At 40.5% G+C, this 24,596-nt stretch overlaps 1 protein-coding gene across 9 annotated transcripts; it reads left to right on the top strand.

Annotated features, from left to right (window-relative positions):
- Positions 1-720: 720 nt before the first annotated feature.
- THUMPD3 (THUMP domain containing 3) lies at positions 721-24,173 on the top strand. 9 transcript variants are annotated; one of them, XM_055259352.2, is made up of 10 exons: positions 721-881; positions 2,835-3,139; positions 4,724-4,801; positions 9,183-9,659; positions 12,657-12,787; positions 16,253-16,322; positions 18,945-19,060; positions 21,605-21,715; positions 22,679-22,802; positions 22,990-24,173. In XM_055259352.2, exons 2-10 carry the CDS (start codon positions 2,888-2,890, stop codon positions 23,140-23,142), a joined length of 1,512 nt encoding a protein of 503 aa, XP_055115327.1. In that variant the 5' UTR covers positions 721-881; positions 2,835-2,887; the 3' UTR covers positions 23,143-24,173. The 9 variants fall into 9 exon arrangements, with proteins under 9 accessions (XP_055115327.1, XP_063486534.1, XP_055115325.1 ...); XM_063630464.1 differs by having other exon boundaries at positions 777-881; positions 21,583-21,715; XM_055259350.2 differs by having other exon boundaries at positions 796-1,087.
- Positions 24,174-24,596: the final 423 nt, after the last annotated feature.

Raw genomic sequence — 24,596 nt, 5'->3', positions numbered from 1 at the left:
GCACAATCTTGGCTCCCTGCAACCTCTGCCTCCTGGGTTCAAGCAACTCTCCTGCTTCATCTTCCCAAGTAGCTAGGACTACAGGTGCAGGCCACCACATCCAGCTAACTTTTGTATTTTTAGTAGACGGAGTTTCACCATGTTGGCCAGGCTGGCCTCAAACTCCTGACCTCAAGTGATCCACCCGCCTCAGCCTCCCAAAATGCTGGGATTACAGGTGTGAGCCACTGTGCCTGGCCAGGTTCAACGCTTTATGAGAAATAAAGTTCATCTGATTGATTTGATTGGGCACAGTGGCTCATGCCTGTAATCCCAGCACTTTAGGAGGGGGGCTAGACAGAAGAATCACTTGAGCCCAGATGTTCGAGACCAGCTTAGGCAACATAGTGAGCCCCACTATTTCTATTTTTTTTTAAACTAAAGAAAAATATTAAGTAAACAGTGCTAAAATAGTGATGGCAATACAGAAATCAGGAACTAGTGGCATGACATTTTGGGAAAGATATTTAAACAGAAATCAGCCTCTGCCACTTCATAGGTGCTAGGACAAAAGAGACTTGTTCCAAATGACATGACGCATGTGAAGCGCTTACCCACTGCTCGGCAAGGGGAAGCACTCTCTAAACGTTAGCAAATACCATGGTAGGGCACAAGGCCCCCGACTCTCCGCCTTCAGCTTGCTGAAGATCCTCAAAACCAACAGCACACAGCTTCCAGCGCATGCTCCTTTCCTCACGACCTTGTGCGAGAACTCGCCGCCAGCGCGGAGCCACCGTGACTCGTAGCCCGACTTCCGTTTCCGGGGGCGGCTTCCGGCGGCGTGACCTGACCGCAAGAGGCCAATGGAGTGCGCGAGCTGAAAGAGTCTTCGCTGGCGGCCGGTAACTGGCGGCGGTTGGGAACGGCCGAGTGTGGCTCTTCTGGTGTTTCAGCTTGGGGAGAGAGAGGCGGGCCTCCTCTTGCAGTTGAGGCCGGCGCCGGACCGGACTTCAGCCGGGTCTCGTGGCGGAGCCCATCTTGCTCTCTCTCCCAGGCCTTTACCCACTCCCTAGGATTCCCGGGGCCCTGTCGGTGGGAGTTGGGAGACGTGAGTTCCCTTCCATTCTGCGCGTCTCATTGGCTCTCTGACCTTGTGCGGAACGCGTCCTTTAGCTGACCTCAGCTGCCTTTTTTAGAAGATGTAGATTGTATTCGCAGTGACTGTCAGCTTTTTAACGGCGGGAACTGACGTAGTGTTAAACACTGTCGTGTATCGCTGGCATAGCACAAGGACATTATAGGTATTCTGTAATCAATATAAGTTATTTTGAGTCACAGACCTTTTGAAAATCTCGTGTAAGCTATGGCCCCTCCACCTCTCTAATACTTCCCCCGGCCCCCGCCCCAAGCACACACAAAAGCTTATGCATAGGAAATTTGTTTTACTATTTCGGATTACTTCCAAGATCTCTCTCCTGATGCCCATCTATGGATCCCAGAGCCTGGCAAGTAGTAGGCGTTTGAATATTTGTAATCATTAGGTAGTAAGTGTACAGTTAGCCATTTTTATTTTTTTATTTTTATTTTTATTTTTTTTTTTGAGACAGGGCCTCACTGTGTCGCCCAGGCTGGAGTGCAGTCCTCCCACCTCAGCCTCCCAAGTAGCTGTACTCCAGGCGCCCACCACCACGCCCAGCTATTTTTTGTATTTTTGGCAGAGATGAGATTTTGCCATCTTACGCAGATTGGTCTCGAACTCTTGGCCTCAAGCGATCTACTCGCCTCAGCCCCCCCAAGGGCTGGGGTTACAGGCAGGAGCCAGTGTGCCCAGCCCAATTAATCATTTTTAAATGCATGAAATGCTATTTCACTGGAGAGAAGAAGATAGCCTTAATAGGCTATCTTATTAATATTAAACTTATTAATATAAGTTTTAATTATTGGCTTAGCCATGTACTACTCTCACTTGTCTCCTAACAACTCTAGGAAAGAGGTATTACTTAATTCTCACTTGTCTCCTAACAACTCTAGGAAAGAGGTATTACTAATTACTTAATTACATTTGAAGGTTTGGGAGAATTAATTTGCCATAAGTCATTCAACCTATGATGGTGGAGGCAAGAATTCAAACCTGTATCTGTCTGAAACTCCAAAAGCCCCATATTATTATTATTATTATTATTTATTTTATTTATTTATTTTTTTGAGACAAAGTCTTGTTCTATGACGCAGGCTGGAATGCAGTGGCGCAATTTCAGCTCACTGCAATCTCCGCCTCCTGGATTCAAGCAATTCTCCTCCCTCAGCCTCCCAAGTAGCTGGGATTACAGGCTCCCACCACCACGCCTGGCTAATGTTTGTATTTTTGTAGAGATGGGGTTTCACCATGTGGGCCAGGCTGGTCTTGAACTCCTGTCCTCAGGCGATCTGCCCGCCTCGGCCTCCCAAAGTGCTGGGATTACAGGTGTGAGCCACCACGCCCAGCCAAGCCCTATATTCTTAACTAACCATGTTCTTAACATCTAGATGCAGAAATGGATTTGAATGTGATCTGTAGTTTCTAATGTAGTTATGAAATGGCTTTTGTCAACATGGGTTACCCCAAAGCAAACACTGCATGCTATGGAAATACTTCTTGTCTCTTTTTCTCCCATGATATCTGTATTGCTTCTTTAATAATAACATCATGTTTTACAGCCTGCACTCTGTGCCCATGTTTATTCAACCCTTTTTACTTTGGTGACTGTTTATCAGCTGTGTTGCCTTGTTCTTCCTGCCCTCCAGAGCCCATGTTTTTAATTATAACTGAAATATGAGATGACAATATTTGGGCTTTATTTCTTTTTCTTTTAAAGGACAGTACTGCTTTTAAAGAGACAGTGTTAGGGATCTCGGAAGCACAGCCAACATGTGTGACATTGAAGAAGCCACTAACCACCTCCTAGATGTGAACCTTCATGAGAACCAGAAGTCTGTACAAGTGACAGAAAGTGACCTCAGAAGTGCATCTGAGCTTCTAGTCACTATTGGAGCCACTGTACCTACTGGCTTTGAGCAAACAGCTGCAGATGAAGTGAGAGAGAAACTTGGGTCATCATGCAAAATCAGCAGAGACCGTGGCAAGATATATTTTGTCATTTCAGTGGAAAGTCTGGCACAGGTTTGAATGAAGCAATATTTAAAATAGTTTTCTAAGTTGATCATTTTATGGTTACTTTTCATTTTATAGACCCTTCTGGAATCCTTTCTGATTTTCATTGCTGTGCCCCAAATCAGGTGATTTTAAAGTTACTGCATTTTCTATCGAGTACTGATTTGTAATTTTGACTGTAGTTTCAGTATCCCTTAGGACCAGAAGTGTTTCAGATTTTTGGAGAGGGGCAGGGGGAGTTTTGGAATATTTGCATTATACTTGCCAGTTGAGCATTTCTTTTTTTTTTCTTTTTCTTTGAGACAGAGTCTTGCTCTGTCACCAGGCTGGAGTGCAGTGGCGTGATCGCGGCTCACTGCAACCTCCGCCTCCCAGGTTCAAGCGATTCTCCTGCCTCAGCCTCCCGAGTAGCTGGGACTACAGGCATCCACCACCGCATCTGGCTAATTTTTGTATATTTAGTAGAAACGGGGTTTCACCATCCTGGCCAGGCTGGTCTCGAACTCCTGACCCCGTGATCCACCTGCCTTGAACTCCCAAAGTGCTGGGATTACAGGCCCGAGCCACTGCACCCAGCCTGCCAGTTGAGCATTTCTAATCTGAAAATCCAAAATGCTGCACTGAGCATTTCCTTTGAGCATTGTGTTGGGGCTCAAAAGGTTTCAGATTTTTAGATGTGGGCTGCTCAACCTGTAGTAGGATTGCTACATTTTTAGAGGTGATCTAGTATTTCTTGAGGATTGAATTCACCAGAAAGAATACTGTTCAACTTAAGAAATTCTCTAAGTATCTCAGTATTTACTTCAGCATCCAGCAGATGTTTAACCTTTGGTGATGAATCATAAAAGAGATTTTCCTTTTAATGTGCATCAAAAATTCTTGCTCAGAAGTAATTAGGACTCACTCAAGGTAAAAAGTGAAGGTCAGAAAACTGCAATCTCACTATCATAAAGCTGATATATCTCATTACCACATAAGCAGTGAGAGGGCAAGGATTGTTGTCTATTTTTTTTTTCCAGCAATATATCCCACGCTCTTAGTGTCTGGCATATAGTAGGTACCCAGAAAATATCTGTGGGATGAATTGGTAAGCAAATGTTTTCCATCCACTATTTTAGCCAATACCCTCAGCAGCTTTGTGAAGATAGACACTATTATTATCCTCATTAATCATTAGGCTTAGGACACATAAATAATTTCCCCAGGGCCACTCAGCTAGTAATCACAGAACTGGAGCTCAAATCCCCGGCTTTTAACCATTGCAGCATACAGTGTACCATAGAAAGTCATCGAGGAAATATGATAGAGCCCACCTGAGTGGCTTCACCTTTCTCTTCTCCCACAAAAGACGTGTTGCCCACAAAACACTTCATGCTTCTCTCTTTCCATCTGCCGTTTTTCTCCTTCTCTAGGGGAAAGCTGATTGATAACCAAAGAGATGAGAAACTAGGGAGATGGGACACTTTAAAAATACAAAATATAGTTAGTAGCTGCTTTAAAACTATCATTCCTAATTTTTTAAATACTTAATTGTTGATAGCTTGTGCTGTTCAAAAGCTTTCTCAGAAATGTGTTTCTTTTTTTTCCACCCAGGTTCATTGTCTGAGATCAGTTGATAACTTATTTGTGGTGGTTCAGGAGTTTCAAGATTACCAGTTCAAACAAACAAAGGTGAGCTATCCTAAACATGGTGGCTGATTTTTGGCTGTCTTCCACAAAGAGATTATTTCCACTTTTCATAATCTGTGAAAATTTAGCATTGCTGTGGCCTTTGTAATAGAGAATACTGGGAGGCTTTTACAGTAAAATCTAGAGTTTTGCTGACAGTCTATCCCAAAAGATGTTTTTTAAAAATTAGTATTGAAAACCATTAAAGTTTATAAGAAAGAAGAAAACACATTGTTTTACTTATAAAAGATATAAACCTTAGATTTGCTTTGCTTTTACATATATTTAGTTCCAAAATAGAATTGCTTCCAGAACATGAACCAAAGAACAAGTGACAGTTTGTGTCTTCTACAAATAACACTTCCTTGCCATCCTGCTTTTGCTCTGCTTTCTTCTCTTTCTTCATTTTTTGAAATAAAGCCAAAGTAATATCTAAATACTCCTTCAGTTGTTAGGACAACAGCTTTGTCTCCAATATGTATTTAGCGTCTGAATCCTAAATATTCAGTTGCTGCCTAAGCTGAAGGTTGAAAATAGATTGCAGCAAGGCTTTAGGTTTTTTCCACACTGCTTTTTGGTTGGGTTTCTAGAGTTAACCGCTTAAAAACATTTTTCTATCAGTTTTACGTATCTTAGAAATAATCTTTTTAAAAACAACTGTGATACGCTACCTAATTGTCTAACTTTTATTTATTGGCAAGCATGTTGATTTCCAAAACTGGTTATTCAAACACCAGTCAAAGTTGTATGAACCCCTAGCCTAGAAAAAAATAAGACCAGGCCGGGCGCGGTGGCTCAAGCCTGTAATCCCAGCACTTTGGGAGGCCGAGGCGGGCAGATCACGAGGTCAGGAGATCGAGACCATCCTGGCTAACACAGTGAAACCCCATCTCTACTAAAAATACAAAAAATTAGCCGGACGTGTTGGCGGGCGCCTGTAGTCCCAGCTACTCGGGAGGCTGAGGCAGGAGAATGGCATGAACCCGGGAGGCGGAGCTTGCAGTGAGCCGAGATTGCGCCATTGCACTCCCGCCTGGGAGACAGAGCAAGACTCCGTCTCAAAAAAAAAAAAAAAAAAAGAAAAAAATAAGACCAGACCTAAAAGAAGTCAGACTTAAGAGCCTGTTGTGGTGGCTCACGCCTGTAATCTCAGCACTTTGGGAGGCCGAGGCAGGCAGATCACGAGGTCAGGAGATAGAGACCATCCTGGCTAACACAGTAAAACCCCATCTCTACTAAAAATATAAAAAATTAGCTGGGCGTGGTGGTGGGCGCCTATAGTCCCAGCTACTCGGGATGCTGAGGCAGGAGAATGTCGTGAACCCAGGAGGCGGAGCTTGCAGTGAGCAGAGATCACGCCACTGCACTCAGCCTGGGCGACAGAGTGAGACTCCCATCTCAAAAAAAAAAAAAAAAGTCAGACTGAAAATAGATAAAAATTGTATTAAGTAAAAATCTAACTTTTAGAAAAGCTTAAAGCATTCTAATGAGTTCTCTTAAGTATTCAGATGATAATCATGAATTTATTAGTCCCCACCTCCCTCTTTTAAAAAATATTGAGATGGGGTCTCACTGTGTTGCCCAAGCTGTTCTCAAACTTCTGGGCTCAAGTGATCTTCCCACTTAAGCCTCCCAAAGTGCTGGGATTACAGGTGTGAGCCATTGCACCTGGCACCCATTCCCCACCTCCACCCCCGCATTTTTTTTTTTTTTTTTTTTTTTTTTTGAGACAGTCTTGCTCTTTTGCCTAGGCTAGAGTGCAGTGGCACAATCTCAGCTCACTACAACCTCTGCCACCCGGTTTCAAGCAATTCTCCTGCCTCAGCCTCCCGAGTAGCTGGGACTATAGGCGTATGCCACCATGCCTGGCTAATTTTTGTATTTTTAGTAGAGACGGGGTTTCAGCATCTTGGCCAGGCTGGTCTTGAACGCCTGACCTCGTGATTCACCTGTCTTGGCCTCTCAAAGTGCTGGGATTACAGGCATAAGCCACCGCGCCTGGCCTCCATCTGCCTTTTTAAAAGTATGAACAAATCTGTGATTTATATGGGTTTTTAAAAACTAGTTAATACATGTATTTGGAGCAAACTTGTAAAGACTGAACGGACACAGAGTGAAAAGTAAGTCTTTGTTCCTATATCCCCATACTATGCAGATCCCTCCCTGGAGGCAACAACTATTACCAATTTCCTGGGTATTCTTCTGGAGATATTTTACGAATAAATGTATTTTATTTACACAAATGAAAGCATAGCATATATGCTTTTCTGTGCTATGCTTTTTTTTCATATACAAGTTGAGTATCCCTTATCTGAAATACTTGGGACCAGAAATGTTTTGGATTTTTGTTTGTTTTTTGAAATATTCTGGGTTGGGCGTGGTGGCTCACACCTGTAATCCCAGCACTTTGGGAAGCCAAGGTAGGTGGATCATGAGGTCAGGAGTTTGAGAGCAGCATGGCCAAGGTGGTGAAACACCATCTCTACTAAAAATACAAAAATTAGCCGGGTGCAGTGGCAGGCTCCTGTAATTCCAGCTACTCTGGAGGCTGAGGCAGGAGAATCACTTGAACCCGGGAGGTAGAAGTTGCAGTGAGCCGAGATCACGCCACTGCACTCTAGTCTGGGCAACAGAGCAAGACCCCATCTCAAAAAAAAAAAAGAAATACTCTGAGGATGGAACCTATGTATAAGCCCAAGATTCATTTGTTTCATATATACGTTATACGTATAGCTTGAGGGTAATTTTATATGATTTTTAAAATAGTTTATACATGAAACAAAGTTTGTGCACACTGAACCATCAGAAAGCAAAGGTGTCACTATCTCAGCTACCTGTGTGGCATCATGTTGGCACTTCAAAAAAATTTTAGCTTTTGGATTTTGGACTTTGAGATTAGGAATGTTCAACCTATATGTTGGAGATCCTGGCAGTATCATTGCTGGAATTGGCTGCGTATACTCCATTGTTTGGCTGTATCATAATTTAACCAGTCCCATTTTAGGGCGTGAGGGTTTTTCACATTCTTTTGCTATTACAGTGGTGCAACAAATACACTATGTAAATTCTTGTACATATTCAAACTGAGTGTCATCTTTGTGTTTATCCCATTGATACTTATTGATAATGACAACTATTTAGTCTTAGTTTTGTCATGCTTATACTTTTTGCTTTTTCTTAATTTGAAAAATCTTTACATTATATCTTTACTTTTTTCATGTGCCTGTGTTTTCTAATAGTTTGGAAGGTTTGTGTATGTGTGTTCTAGCTGTTACCTTTGTAACTACAGTTCAATATTATCTACCTTATCTACCATATATACACAGTATTTTTTGAATCCCTCCTAAAAGCAATGATGGAATTGGCATATTTATACTTTTTTCCCTTTATTTTTCAGTTATTTTTCTTAGTGTTCACCCTTAAACCTTTAAATATACTTACATTTTATTTATGAGCTTTAACTTCTATCCTTTGACCTCTGGGTATAAGAGATGAGGGTATCAGTATGCCCAATTTACATGCCAGTTTGTAACATTTACCTTCTGCTTTATAATCATGATCCCTACATTTGTTTTCATTTTAGTGACATAACTAAATAGATTATAGGCACATTATTTGTCCTTTTGTTATAATTTGTATCTGTTGAATGGCATGAGTTCAGAAATGTTTGTCTTTCACCTTTATATTTGGCTGATAGTTTGGGTATAAAATTTGGAGTTAGGCTTTCTTTCCTTAAGAATATTGTAGTCAGTGTTCATTCTCTTTTGTAAAAGATTTATTATTTGAGACAGGATCTTGCTCTGTTATGTAAGCTGGAGTGCAGTGGCGTGATCATAGCTTATTGGAGCCTTGACCTCCCAGGCTTAAGCAGTCCTCCCATCTCAGCTTCCTGAGTAGCTGGGACTGCAGGCACGTGCCACCATGCCCAGTTAATTTTTGTATTTTTTTGTAGAGACAGAATTTTGCCATGTTGCCCAGTCTGGCCCCAAACTCCTGAGTTCAAGCGATCCACCTGCTTCAGCTTCCTAAAGTGCTGGAATTACAGGCATGAGCCACCATATCCAGCCCAGACTTTTTTTCTTGTCATTATTTCCCAAACAATACAGTATAACAACTATTTCCATAGCATTTACATTGTATTATCAGGTATCATAGGTAAGATAGAGATGATTTAAGGTACTCTTGAGAGGATGTGTGTAGGTCATGTGCAGACACTATACCATTTTATATGAGGGACTTTTGAGCATCTTTGGGTTTTGGTGTCTTTGGCGGTCCTGGAACCAGTGTCCTCCATGGATACCAACTGTCTGTAAGCAAAATAGAGGTTTATTTGTTTGATTATAGTGGTAAGAAATGAATGAATTTCTTTCTCTGTCCTTTACAGGAAGAAGTTCTAAAGGATTTTGAAGACTTGGCTGGAAAACTCCTGTGGTCAAACCCCTTAAAAGTGTGGAAAATTAACGCCAGTTTTAAAAAGAAAAAAGCAAAGCGCAAAAAGATAAATCAGAATTCAAGTAAAGAGAAGATTAATAATGGACAAGAAGTCAAAATCGATCAGAGAAATGTTAAAAAAGAGTTCACTAGCCATGCTTTCGATTCTCATATCTTAGATTATTATGAAAATCCAGCCATCAAAGAGGACGTATCAACGTTAGTAGGTGATGATTTGGCATCTTGCAAAGATGAGACTGATGAAAGCTCAAAAGAAGAAACTGAGCCTCAAGTGCTGAAGTTTAGAGTCACATGCAACAGGGCAGGAGAGAAACATTGCTTTACCTCAAATGAGGCTGCAAGAGATTTTGGGGGTGCTGTTCAAGATTATTTTAAGTGGAAGGCTGACATGACCAACTTTGATGTGGAGGTAGGTATAGGCTCTGACTGTGGTGATTGAAGAATGCTGTCACAGATTTGTAGAATTTTCAGACTAACCCAATGTTATGCACAATTAAGTTGAGGAAATAGTAGGGTGTGGTTAAGAAGAGCATAGGCTATGGAGACAGATTTAGATCCAAATTTTGACTCCACAACTGTCTAACTTTGGACTAGGTAGTCTCTGAGCCTCTGTTTCAAATGGAGCCAATAATATTATGTACCTTTAAGGTTATCCTGAAGGATAAATGAGGTACATTTAAAATATTTGGTGCAATACCTTGCATACACTAAGTGCTCCATAGATGGAAGCTATCAAGGTTGAGTTGTCTGTTTTCTTTTTCTTTGTTGAGACAGAGTCTTGCTCTGTCACCCAGGCTAGAGTGCAGTGGTACGATCTCAGCTCACTGCAGCCTCCACCTTCCTGGTTCAAATGATTGTTGTGCTCAGCCTCCCAAGTAGCTGGGGCTACAGGCACATGCCACCACACCTGGCTAATTTTTGTATTTTTTAGTAGACTTGGGGTTTCACCCTGTTGGCCAGGCTGGTCTCAAACTCCTGTAGTGATCTGCCTGTCTTGGCCTCCCAAAGTGCTGGGATTATAGTCGCACCTGGCCTGATTTCTAATAGAGTACTCTTTTACTATATTGTGTGGACTTTCATATTATAAAATTCAACCAGAATTAAAATAGTTATTTTGTTTTTGTGTGTCTTGGTTGCAGAGCTTTGCTACTGAAAAAATAAAATAAGGCTGGGCGCAGTGGCTCATGCCTGTAATCCCAGCACTTTGGGAGGCCGAGGAAGGTGGATCACTCGAGGTCAGGAATTTGAGACCAGCATGGCCAACATGGTGAAACCCTGTCTCTACTAAAAATACAAAAATTGGCCCAGTGTGGTGGCACACTCCTGTGGTCCCAGCTACTGGGGAGGCTGAGGCAGGAGAATCACTTGAACCAGGGAGGTAGACGTTGCAATGAGCCAAGATCATGCCACTGCACTCCAGCGTGGGTGACAGAGCAAGACTCCGTCTCCAAAAAAAAAAAAAAGTCCATTTTTTAAACAAAACAAACCCTGACCACCTCAAATCAGGACATCATTGCTAATACTCATCCTAGAGTCAGCTCTCCTCTTTCTTAAATTCTGCTAGATTTCCAAAGCGAGGTACCTCATTTTAGTATATTTACTTTCCTTGGTCTTAATCCTCTTTTATCTAGGTGATTGACATGTGAACCATAGGAACTAAAGTCTTTAAGTCTCTGACGGCTTAAAACATCTCTAGCAGCTGATACATTTACCAAAGAGCCAATTTCTGTTGCTTTTGGGACACTTGAATCTGGGGCAAGTCACTGATTCTTTCTAACTTTTTTGTGCATGTCAAATCAGGAGTCTAATTCCCCATTCCTTTTTTTCCTCATATACTGCCATGAAAATGAATAGGTGGCTCACACCTGTAATTCCAGTACTTTGGGAGGCCTTGGCAGGCAGATCGCTTGAGCCTGAGAATTCGAGACCAGCCTGGGCAAAATAGTGAGACCCTGTCTCTACTAAAAATAAAATAAATTTTTTTAAAAATAAAATGAATAGGTTAACTAGAACAGTGATGTCTAAAAGTTAGCAAGGTGATTCAGAGGACAGTTTCTGCAGCCGTGCTGCATTGGTTTAAATCCCAGAGGAGGCTGGGTGTGGTGACACACACCTGTAATCCCAGCACTTTGGGAGGTCGAGATTGGAGGATTGCTTAAGGCCAGGAGTTCAAGACCAGCCTAGGCGACATAGGGAGACCCTGTCTCTACAAAAAAAAAAAAAAAAAAAAATTAGCTGAGTATGATGACACACGCCTGTAGTCCCAGGTACTTGGGAGGCTGAAGTAAGAGATTGCTTGAGCCAGGAAGTCCAGGCCACAGTGATCTGTGATCATGCCACTGCACTCCATCCTGGGCGACAGAGTGAGACCCTGTCTCAAAAAAAAGGGAATTCCTGAGGAGCTGTCTTTGTGCCTCAGTATCCTCATTTATAAGGGGAATAATACCTAGCTTAGGGGATGTGAATATGAGATGAGGCCATGTATGTAAAATGTGTAGAACAGTGCTTTGCATTAGGAAGTGCTGTATGAGTATCAGCTGTGCTTCTGCTGTGGTTAAGCTCAGGAAGTCTTTCGGTGAAGGATTGGGGAACATTTTAGTTTAGTTTAGTTCACTTTTGAGACAGGATCTTGCCGTATCACCCAGACTGGAGTGCAGTGGTGCAATCGTGGCTCACTAAAGCCTTGACCTCCCAGGCTCAAGCAGTCCTCCCACCTCAGCCTCCCGAGTAGCTGGGACTATGGGCCTGTGCAACCACACTCAGTGTAATAAGACTTTTCATTTGAGACTTTACCAATTTTTAAAACATTTTTGTTGAGATATACTTTGCACCCCTTAAGTACACAAATCTTAAGTGTACACTTCAGTAAGTTTTTACTTATATACACGATGTGTAAACAGCATCCAGATAAAGATACAAAGTATTTCCAATACCTCGGGCTCCCCTTGCCCTTTCCCAGTCAGTACCCACTCAAGGCAATCACTAATCTGACTGCTACCACCAAAAATTAGTTTTGCCAATTTTTGAACTTCATATAAATGAAATCATATAGTATATAGTTTTTTTCGTTCATTTTAACATCTATTATTTTCTTTTAATTCACTATGTTTATTGGCTACAACCAGATTTCACCCCAATTTTTATAACACAAACATATTTTGAAGACTTAGAGGTTTTTTAATATGTATTTTTTAAATGTCTTAACTTTTTAGACAGTTCTGGGCTGTGGTGCGCTATGCCGATCAGGTGTCTGCACTAAGTTTGGCATCAATATGGTGACCTCCCAGGAGTGGGGGACCAACAGGTTGCCTAAGGAGGGGTGAACCGGCCCAGGTCAGAAAAGTCTTACTACTAAGTGCAGTTTGAACAATCCTAAAACTATTTTGTCTTGTTCACTTTACTATAGGTTCTTTTGAACATCCATGATAATGAAGTCATTGTGGGCATTGCATTGACTGAAGAGAGTCTCCACCGAAGAAATATAACACATTTTGGACCTACAACTCTTAGATCAACTCTTGCCTATGGGATGCTCAGGTAAGAAGATGAGTTTGCCATCCAGCTTAAAGTGGCACCTTGGTTTGAATATTCCCTTCAAACCTGATTTGTGTGTGTGTGTGTTTGAGGTACTGTGTTGGAATGTAGTGGATAAAGAATAGAATGGAAAGCTAATGATTTATTTCTTTCCCTTCTATCCAGTATTGACTCCTTGTGATCTGAAAATACTGCTTAATAGGTGGCTCGGTTTTCTTTATTTCTTTTTTTGAGACAAAGTCTCACTCTGTCGCCCAGGCTGGAGTGCAGTGACGAGATCTCAGCTCACTGTAACCTCTGCCTCCTGGGTTCAAGCAATTCTCCTGTCTCAGCCGAGTAGCTGGGATTACAGGTGCCTGCCACCATGCCCAGATAATTTTTGTATTTTTTTAATAGAGACGACATTTCACTATGTTGGCGAGGCTGGTCTGAAATACCTGACCTCAGGTAATCCACCCGCCTCGGCCTCCCAAAGTGCTGGGATTACAGGTGTGAGCCACCACGCCCAGTTTTCTTGATTTTAAATTGAGAGTAATAGTTTTCACCTGCCTCTTGAATGCGGTTACCACGTTTCTGTTTAGCAAGGATATGTGTGTTGGGAGATAGAGCAAATTTTGCTGTTTCATTTCTGTGCAGTGAAAAAGATGAAAGCAGAGATTTTTATGTGTATAATGTGTAAATGAACAGAAAGAGCTTTTACTTATATTTTTAAGCTTTATACTCACAGCAACTCAGGAATCATCCTAGAATTTTTTACTTTTCAGAGTACACGACCTATCTTTCCTTCTCCTTTGCCCTTCTCTCTTTTATTGGGTGCTTCTTTTCACCACTTGAAAATGTTTATTTTCTCTAAAGCTTCTGTTTTCCAGATGGCAAAATGGATTTGATATGAGACTTAAAGGATTATTAGTGAGGATTAAATGCTGAAGCATATGCAAAATACCTATTATATACAGTGCCTGGTATGTCCTGGTAGTTAAGTCCAGTCATGCATCACTTAATGACAGGGATACATTCTGAAAAATGTGTCATCACACAATTTCATCATTATGCGAACCTCATGGAGTGTACTTATACAAATCTAGATGGTGTAGCCTACTACACACCTGGGCTATGTGGTATCTCCTATTGCTCCTAGGCTACAAACCTGTACTGCATGTTATTGTACTGAATATTGTAGTCAGTTGTAACGCAGTGGTATTTGTGTATTTAAACATAGAAAGGGTAGGGAAAAATAATGGTATTATAATTACTGCATTCATACATTTGGTCCACCATTGATTGGAAGGTTGTCATACAATGCATGACTGTATTTCTTCTCTTCCAATCTCTTTTTTTTTTTTTTTTTTGAGACAGAGTCTCGCTCTATCACCCAGGCTGGAGTGCAGTGGTGCGATCTCGGCTCACTGCAAGATCCGCCTCCCGGGTTCACACCATTCTCCTGCCTCAGCCTCTCTGAGTAGCTGGGACTACAGGTGCCCACTACCATGCCCGGCTAATTTTTTTTTTTTTTTGTATTTTTAGTAGAGACGGGATTTCACTGTGGTCTCGATCTCCTGACCTCGTGATCCGCCCGCCTCGGCCTCCCAAAGTGCTGGGATTACAAGCGTGAGCCACCGCGCCCAGCCCTTCTCTTCCAATCTCTTATCTTCCTAACATATTAATTCAATGACAATAATAGAAAATTGGGCCCATTTGATAAAGGAAAATCTTCTAGTCTTCGTTAATTTAACAAATATGCATTATCTACTGCAAGGCATATGGTAGAAACCAGGGATACAGAGAGGGTGTTATTTTGGGTGCAAATTTAAAATCTAAGTAATCAAGTTTAGGATAAAAAAGTGATAATTGTGCCAGAGGGGTTTATTGGAAAGATAAAGAGAAATCTTGGGGATTCTACAGAAAAACTGAATGTTGGTTCTCAAGAAGGGTAGGAACCACATCTTGGAAAACCACCAGAAATGTAGGCAGCCATTTTTATCTCCCCTTAGAGCCTGTGGACTCTTGTCTCTTCTCATCTACATGCTTTCTCATCTAAATTTATGTATTTCCAATTCCAAACGACCAACCCACACTGCCTAGGGCTTTTAGCTCTTTGTTCCAAATTCCTGGAAGAGAGGATCTGATTGACATTGTTTTGGTCAGATATTCACCCCTGACCATCAGGAATGGCTTGGAGTACAGGGTGCTTACCCCCTCAAGAGGGTTGTCAAGGATTCTGTTGCCATATGTTGAGGAGTAGGAACAAGGAGATAGAGCAGGACCAATGTTACAATAAGAACCCACTATTAACCCCGAAGAATCTGTCTTGTGAGGGACATAAGTAGTTATCATACATGCGATAAGTCCCACACCAACACATGAAAAGATTAGAAGAACAAGAGAAGGGAAGAAACCTACTGACCTGTTTCAGGGTGGGATGCTTCATAAAGAGGATAACAGTTAAGCCACTAACAGTAATGCCTCTAATCTTGAATCTGTTACCTACTGGTTTTGTGTCCCTGGGCAGGTAACTTCATGTTTCCTTGCATCAGCTTACCTTTAAAATGAGAATAATGATAATTATCTAACAGGGTCCTTACTGAGGATTCCGTGAGATAATGCATGGAAAGAGCTTAAGTCCATGCCCAGCAAATACTAAGTGCTCAAAGTAAAGCGTTTTTTTCCTTTTTTTATTACCTAGTCCCACAGAGCAATTTTTTTATATCAAGATTATCTTTAAATTCAAAAGGAAAGGAATACTGAATGTCCCATTGCCAGTAACCTTATATTGGTGCATGTTTGACTTGAGACATTTTTCAGTCTTTTTAATGTAATACAGGTTTCTGTTGAAAACAACACTGTTGTCTAAAAGTATGCATGAGCTTGTGTGTGTGTGTGTATACGTGTGTACTTTAAGATGTCTGCAAACTAAATTTCACCTGAGAGTGAAATGGGATTTTGGAAGATAGTCAAAGGAAATTTAGTTATAATGATTTTTTTCCCAAGTAATAGAATATACAGTCAACGTATCATTACAAATTTATTATTTATTTATTTATTTTTAAGACGGAGTCTTGCTCTGTCACTCAGGCTGGATCTTACATGATCTTGGCTCACTGCAATCCACGCCTTCTCGGTTCAAGCAATTCTCGAGTCTCAGCCTTCATACTAGCTGGGTTTACAGGCACCCACCACCATGCCCAGCTAATTTTTTGTATTTTTAGTGGAGACAGGGTTTCGCCATGTTGGCCAGGCTGGTCTTGAATTCCTGACCTCAAGTGATCCACCCATCTCAGCCTCCCAAAGTGCTGGGATTACAGGCGTGAGTCACCGTGTGCGGCCACAAATTGATTTCTAAAATATGTGTAGATTGGTGTTCCTTCAGGCTAGTGTGATAGGTCCTCAATCTTAAAGCTTCAGGAATCATCAGTATAGAAGCCTCAGCTTTTGAGTGCGTCTTCACGTAGGCTGTTTTCTTTTCTCTAGGCTCTGTGATCCTCTGCCTTATGATATAATAGTCGACCCAATGTGTGGAACTGGGGCAATACCAATAGAGGTAATCATATTTCTTTAGCTTTTAGATAAGAGTGATACATCCAGAATATTCTAGACCTAATGGGCAAATTAGACATAATGAAATCTCCATGGTTGGATCAGTGGACCCAAGAGTTTTAAAATAATTAACGATAGAAAAGTTGGAACTTTTTTGTAAAGAATGTAACTACTTATTTCAAAGAGCCATGTGCCACTGTACTAGATACATTGTTAGTGACATCTATTCACTAGATTACAGAGGAAGCTGAGAATTACAAACTGCTGATGAGTCCTCTTTGTGTAACAGACAAGCTGGTAGACTTGAATGGGAAAAGATAATTGAAGGCATAAGCATAAACTTGAGGAAGGCAATTTTCTTCTCTGTAATCCACTTAAGTTCCTAGAGGCAATAAGTATAGTTGTAAAAAGGGGAAACTTATGAACATTACTTGGATTTTTTAGGAAGTCTAACAAGCTTAATACCAAATGCTCCTAAATAGTTTTCAAAATTACCATGATATTGAGAGGACTCATAAAAATTGTGTAAAGCAAAGCAAGAAATGGAAAGGCATTTTCTAAATGGAGAATATTTCACAGTAGATTCCCCTTGAATAATCAGTATCATCTATATGTTTTTAAACAATTTAGAAGAGGGAGCTCCCAGTAAAATCACTGAAGTTTGTGTGAAACATAGTAGTTCTTCTGTATAGTATACTGACAGCCAATTTGAATAACCTGCAGGGAGACACAGCAGATTATATGATTGGGTAGAAACTGGACAGATGAGCAAGTTCAAAGCAAGCCTACAAGGGGAGAAATAATCCAAACTGTAATTAGAAAATGATATCTGTGTTCTGGGAGTTAAAATCCAAGACTGAAATCATAGAAGTCTACATGTGACTGTGTTCCGTGAGAGCTAGAGAAATTACTGTGGTGTAAAGAGACTGCACAGTAAAAACCCAGTCCTTCTTGTGGCCAAGAAGCATTCTGGGAACAAAGCAGAGTGTTTTTTTCTAGTATGAAATCATGATATGTGTATGAAATAGCAGGTAAGGTCACCGCATGTCAAGAAATACACAACAGAGCTCCGCGTAAAAATAAAGGCCGAAAAAAATTAAAACATGAGGTTTGAGCCATTTCCATGTAAGAGTAGACATGCAGATGTCAATGTAGAAAACCCTAAGCTGATATATGATCAAAATGAATAAAATTATGAAGAAATTGACAAGGTATATATAAAGATTTGTCCACCAAAGTATAAAATACTTGATCTAGAATACTTTTTTTTTTTAATTTAGAAGTGTTATACTATAAAACCCAATTCTTTCCAATGCTGAAAATCTGAATAGGTTTAGGAGAAAAAAAAAAGAATATTTGGGAATCGGAATCACTAAGAGTCTTCCTCAAACTCTAGGTCCCCTCTACATCCCCACCCACCCAAAATTCTGGGATACTTCAACTTCCCTTTTGTTTGACGTCATCGTAGGATTGTAGACAGGAGTATGTTATCACCCTCAAGTGTCTGGGCAAAAGAAAAACTTAACGAAGCACTGCACTCATGGATGAGAAGTATGTTACTGTTCACAAAGGAACACAAAGGTGTTTGGTACTCACCCCTAAGCAGAGGCAGACCTTTCCCAGCTTTCATGTCAGAAACCTTCTGTTATTCTGCATAGAACATTGTTCAGGCCTAGGGTCACATGTCACCTCATTCCACAAATGATATGTGACAGCTTGGTATTTATGTTCTGCTGACAGGTTTTTTATAATTACAAAATCCTTCCAGTGATATGGTGGTTACCATTCAAAAGCCTATCATACAAAGGAAATTGCATTTTACTATTATTTTTTTTGACCTGGGGTCTTGCTCTGTCAGCCAGGCTGGAGTGCAGTGATGTGATCTCAGCTCCCTGCAACCTCTGCCTCCCTGGCTTAAGCCATTCTCCCACCGCAGCCTCTCAAGTAGCTGAGACTCACGTGCACACCACCACACCCAGCTGATTTTTGTGTTTTTGTAGAGATGGGCTTTCACCATATTCTCAGGCTGGTCTTGAACTCCTGGGCTCAAGAAATCCTCCTGCCTCAGCTTCCCAAATTGCTGGGATTTCAGGTGTGAGCCACCATGCCCAGCTGGAAATAGCATTTTATTTTGCAATTCTCAAATATATTAGATTATGTAAACTCCCACAACCACAAATTTCAAATATTTTCAAACTGCATTAACTTAGAATTTATTTAGTGTGCCAGACACTGCTGGATGAGCAAGTGAATAAAATACTAGACCTCAGAGAGCTCCCAGGTTAGTTGGGAGGCATAAAGGGGAAGAAATAATTAACCTTAGAACAAGTGCACTGGCAGAGGTACGTACATACAAAGTGCTTTTGGGAGGGGCACATGAGACTGCTTGGAGAGTTAAGGTTGATATTGAAAGGGCATGAGGTTTGAGCTGGGTCTTAAGAGATGGGTAGAGGTTCAGCAAGCAGAGAAAGAATAAGAGGGCATTTTCAGCCAGGGAAATAGCACAGTTGACAACATGCAATGTTTTGCCACTCTAGAAAAGCACTGGATTGTCTTTGTTTGTTGACAATTTAATCATATTTTACAGTTTGCTACTTTTGTTTTAACATACACTCTTATCTTTTAGGGGGCTACTGAATGGTCTGACTGTTTCCATATTGCTGGTGATAATAATCCACTGGCTGTGAATAGAGCAGCAAATAACATTGCATCTTTATTGACCAAGAGCCAAATTAAAGAAGGGTAAAAATTTAAAAGATTTCTTAGCATCTTTTAGAGTTAGAGAATCACTTTTTATATAGACTTTATGAATTAAAACTCCCAGTGCATTGTGACATCGTTGTAACCAAAATGAATACACTATGAGACTCCATTTACATTTTTAAAGTTTATTGAAAATAATTTACATTTTAAAAACATTATTTTAGCTATAATTTCCCCACCATATGCAATTTTTCATTTCTGTCTTATTCATATGTCTTTTCCCCCACATATTGGAAGAATATTCTATTGACTCAATTTCACAAAATTTTAAACAGTATATTTTTACATAGGCTTCTTTTTTGCTTTGGGTACAGGGTCTCATTTTGTCACCCAGGCTGGAGTGCAGTGGCATGATCATAGCTCACTGTAGCCTCAACCTACTGGGCTCAAGCAATCCTCCTGCCTTGGCCTCCCTAGTAGCTAGGAATACAGGCATGTGCCACCATGCCCAGCTAATTTTTTAAATTCTTCATAGAGATGGGGATCTTGCTGTTTTGTCCAGGCTGGTGTCGAACTCCTGGCCTCAAGAGATCCTCCCGCTTCAGCCTTCCAAACTGCTGGGATTAGAGACATGAGTCACCACACCCGGACCATAGTCTTTTAAAGTCACTACATAAATTCCATCGTATAGAAATACTGCAGTTTATATAGCCTCTCCTCTATTTTATTACTAAGTTATTGGTTATATATTTCATTGTCTAATTTTTTAGGACAGTGCTTCTCAAACATTAATGTACATGTGAATAACCTGGGAGTACTGTTAACACAGATCTGACTCAGTAGTTTAGGATGGGACCTAAGAGTCTGCATTTTCCAGGAAACTCCGGGACAATGCTGATGCTGCTGGTCTATGGATCAACATTAAATCCTTTTACGTGTATTAAGACAAGTAGTTGGAAGGCTTCAATTTTCTTAAATACGGATTTGTTTTATTGTGATGAATTAATTTTGAATGGTTGTTTCATATTTATTGAGGGTTTTTATGAGCCTAGTATATGGCCAGTCTTTTTTTTTTTTTTATTAAAACTGATAAACATTTAAACAAACTTTTTTTTCTAGCTTCTGAATATTTTATCTTGTTTGTACCTACACTGTCTGTTCAACCTGTCCTTTTTTTTTTTTTTTTTTTTTTTTTGAGACGGAGTCTCCCTCTGTCGCCCAGGCTGGAGTGCAGTGGCTTGATCTTGGCTCACTGCAAGCTCCGCCCCCCGGGTTCATGCCATTCTCCTGCCTCAGCCTCCCAAGTAGCTGGGACTACAGGCACCCACCACCATCCCCAGCTTTTTTTTTTTTGTATTTTTAGTAGAGACGGGTTTTCACCATGTTAGCCAGAATGGTCTCAATCTCCTGACCTCATGATCTGCGCACCTCGGCCTCCCAAAGTGCTGGGATTACAGGCGTGAGCCACTGTGCCCGGCCTCAACCTGTACATTTCTATCCATTTTACTTTGGTTTTTAATATTTTTCGCCTTTTGTGCAGTTATTGGTATGCGGTTATAATACATATTTTATATGTACTTTAAAAAATTATGTAGTGTTTGCTTTTATTGTATTTTTTTCTTAAATTCTTCATTAAATGTCAATTAAATCCTTAATTTCTGCTGATAACCTTTGACTTACCTTCAGTTCTTAGCCTGTGCGTTATTTTGTTTCTTAAACCAGTTGCTTTGCCTTAATGGGGAGGATTTAAATCCTTTGTATTTATTATTATTCATTCTGTCTTCTGTCATCTATATTTTTTATCTTTTTTCTTAGTCTTGTTTTATATAGCATGGCACATATATTTCCTTTTGGTTTTTCATCTTGAAACAATTACATATATATTTGCCAATTTTACTATCTGTTTTTCTTTTAGGCCTCCTGTTATTACTAGTTTTACAAACTTTATTCTTCAGATATGTCACCCCATAATCTTTTCTTTAGTGTTTTTTTTTCCAGTGTATGTTTTATCAGCAACTTAAATTTTTGTATCATCGGTTATGTAATTTACTGCTTCAGCATTGTTTTTAAAGTTGTCTTTTGCAGTTCTCTGCATGACAATCATGTTTTCAGTTTGTTTCCCTTTTTTCTGAGACAGGGTCTTGCTCTGTCACCCAGGCTGGAGTACAGCAGCACAATCCTAGCTCACTGCATCTTCTGACTCCTGGGCTCAAGTGATCCTCCCACCTCAGCCTCCTGAGTAGCTGGGACTATAGGTGTGTGCCATCATGCAGTGCTAAATTATAAAAAAGTATTTTAGAGACAAGGTCTCACAGTGTTGCTCAGCTGGTCTCAAATTCCTGGACTCCAGTGATCCTCCCACCTCAGCCCCTGAAAGTGCTGATTATAGGCACGAGCCACCATGCCCAGCCTGACCTTCTATTTTTTACCTTTGTGCCACTTCTTAAATTTCGAATAGGTTGATATTATCACTGATATCCTTAGCATTTTATATTTTGCTGTAGCAGTCTCTTTTCGGAAACAAAAATTGTAACAATTTTATGCTTCACAATATGTTGAAGCACCTTTCCTTTGTCCCCACAGCAAACCATCCTGGGGCTTGCCCATAGATGCTGTTCAGTGGGATATCTGCAATCTGCCATTGAGAACTGGCTCTGTGGATATTATTGTAACAGATTTGCCATTTGGAAAAAGGTGAGAATTGGTTGGCTTTTTTTTTAATGAATTTTACTTTCACTTGTTATACTAGTACCTGCTTGTCTTCTAAATATGTCATTATTTTCCTTGTGTTTATTCTAAGTCAGGAAAAAAATCTTGAATTGTGGCAGGCTTAGCAGAGCTATTTTTCACTTAACAACATGATGGATTCACCCATTATGTTTCTTCTGAGAACTCAGGAATGTATTAACTACATTTTGAATCCTGACCGTCATAGGAGGTTCATTTTTAAATTACCTGTAATTCACTTTCTAGCCCATTCTTGAATTATATATCTTACACAAAAAGGTGGTAGAAGACTTGGTTCTGATTCTGTTTCTCAGCATAAATGATTCTTTTTTTTTTTTTTTTTTTTTTTTTTGAGACAGAGCCCTGCTCTGTTGCCCAGGCTGGAGTGCAGTGGTACGATCTCGGCTCACTGTAACCTCTGCCTCCCGGGTTCAAGGGATTCTCCTGCCTCACCCTCCTGAGTAGCTCAGATTACAGGCACGTGCCATCATGCTGAGCTAATTTTTGTATTTTTAGTAAAGACGGGTTTTCACCATGTTGGCCAGGCTGGTCTCAAACTCCTGACTTCAGGTGATCTGCCCACCTCAGCCTCCCAAACTGCTGGGATTACAGGCATGAGCCACCAAAACACCCGGCCTAAATGATTTCTAATCACTTGTTTGGTTTATATAGTTTGACTGCTTATTATATATACTAAGAGGATAAGTCATATAACTAACACAGTTGTCCAAAAAAAATTTTTTTGATTCAGAATTCTAAGCAGTTTACTAACTCAGCTTATTTCATTGACATGTAATGGCAAAGGTCTGGTTTCTAAAACTACAGCTATTTTTCATGCCTCAGGATGCATGAAACTGTTTTTGTTTCATGTAGTCCTTCTATTTTGTATCTTTTGCAACAGTGTTTGACTCATGAGACCTTCTATTATAGGATGGGATCCAAGAAGAGAAACTGGAACCTTTATCCAGCTTGCCTACGGGAGATGAGCCGTGTCTGCACACCTACCACAGGCCGAGCTGTGCTACTTACTCAAGACACAAAATGCTTTACCAAGGTGCTATACACATTAGCTCAAAATTGCAGCCTGTGGCAACTTTGGGATCTTTTTGAGATTTGGGGATGTTTGTTTGGATAAGATTTGTTTTCTCTTCCCCTGAGGTTTCTTATCTGGCAGTTAAGAATCTTGGTTGATGTAAAAGTAGATTGTCAACCTAATTGTTATGCTTTTGGTGTGTACACAGGCGTTATCTGGAATGCGACATGTATGGCGAAAGGTGGATACAGTCTGGGTGAACGTTGGTGGTCTTCGTGCTGCAGTTTATATTCTGATACGTACACCTCAAGCTTTTGTTCATCCTTCAGAACAAGATGGAGAAAGAGGAACTCTTTGGTAATGCAAAGAATGAAGATGACTAATAGTACTTGTACTTCCCACGACTGGAAATGTTAGCATAAAAGAACTTGGAGAGAAAAATAGTATTAACAAAAGTGCAGTCTGCACTCTTTAAACCTGTTTAAGGCTCTTCATCCTGGTTAGCAAAAGGTGTGAATGTAATGTGATGATAAGTTTTATGAGAGCAGGCACAGTGGCTCACAACTGTAATTCCAGCAGTTTGGGAAGCCGAAGTGTGCAGATCACCTGAGGTCAGGAGACCAGCCTGGCCAACATGGTGAAACCCCGTCTCTACTAGAAATACAAAAATTAGCCAGGTGTGGTGGCGGGCGCCTGTAATTCCCAGCTACTCAGGAGGCTGAGGCTAGAGAATCACTTGAACCCAGCAGGCGGAGGTTGCGGTGAGCCAAGATCACGCCATTGCACTCCAGCTTGTGCGACGAGCGAAACTGTCTCAAAAAGATTTTATAAGAATGCAGAGCTTTTCCTTGAAGCTCTTTTGAAGTGGTAGCTTAATTAGTATTTTGTTGAAAATACTTTAAATTAGATGTCTAGTGAAAAGCCTACTAAAGTGCTGTGAGATTGGGGTTTAGAACATTTTATTTTCAGGCTTTATGGCCTATTTTCCATTGTGTTAAGTGCAAAACTACCCTGGCCCAAAGGAAGGGCAGAGAACATAATTACATCTTAGGCCACATTTCATTGTCTTTGCAGCTTTGCTAATCCAGTTGCTCAATTTCTTTACCTCAACCTGAAGGCATGAAGCATTATTACATTTTGTGAATGGTGTTCAGCCTATAAGACGAAGTCTCACAAGACCTATAGGAAAGTTTACCATCTGCCTTAAATATTAAAATATCCATCGGTTATTCACATTAATACACAGAATGAAAATAGAGATCTAGGAATTATCCAAGGTACTGCAAAAATACTGTTAGTATAGAACATTTCTATTTGTAAATAGCACATACATTGATAGATGGGGTATGGGACCAACAAACCAAATTAAAAGAAACTGTTTTTCTTTCAGTACACTAAGGTGTGTGTTTTCAAAACCAAACACAAGCCTGTCAGAGTATTTGTTGGCTAGTTTCTTAAAAGGCCAAGAGAAAAAAACTGATGCATCTTTGGAAAACTTTTAATTTGGGAGTTATGTGAGTTGTTATTTTCTCCTGGATCACGATTCACATTTGCTTTTCTAGTTGCAACAAGTCCTTCTTGAGAGTTTTGTGGAAAATGGTGCTTCCCTGGAACAAAGAGTAGTTGAGGTTTTTTTGTGGAACTCATCATAGTATTGTTTATTTTGGAGCCTCTGGCTGCATTCAGCATAGATTTTCAGTATCCTATTAGTATTATAATAGTACTCCTCTTAATACTTTTTGATGTCTCCATTGAGAATAAAAGGACACAATACTTGTGAAAGAAGAGTTCACATTAGCAGCACAGCCAGCAATC

The sequence above is a fragment of the Symphalangus syndactylus genome, chromosome 21, assembly GCF_028878055.3.
Source record: "Symphalangus syndactylus isolate Jambi chromosome 21, NHGRI_mSymSyn1-v2.1_pri, whole genome shotgun sequence".
In the NCBI taxonomy this organism is placed as follows: Eukaryota; Metazoa; Chordata; class Mammalia; order Primates; family Hylobatidae; genus Symphalangus; species Symphalangus syndactylus.
The sequence above is the reverse complement of the archived record's forward strand: the minus strand, read 5'-3'. Positions and strand labels throughout refer to the sequence as shown.

Excerpts from the sequence above, each read along its gene's own strand:
- THUMPD3 (XM_063630464.1), top strand. The coding sequence starts at position 2,888 with ATGTGTGACATTGAAGAAGCCACTAACCACCTCCTAGATGTGAACCTT. Across the intron at positions 4,802-9,182 it reads ACCAGTTCAAACAAACAAAG|GAAGAAGTTCTAAAGGATTT; the intron begins GTGAGCTATCCT and ends TGTCCTTTACAG. Across the intron at positions 22,803-22,989 it reads ACACAAAATGCTTTACCAAG|GCGTTATCTGGAATGCGACA; the intron begins GTGCTATACACA and ends GTGTGTACACAG.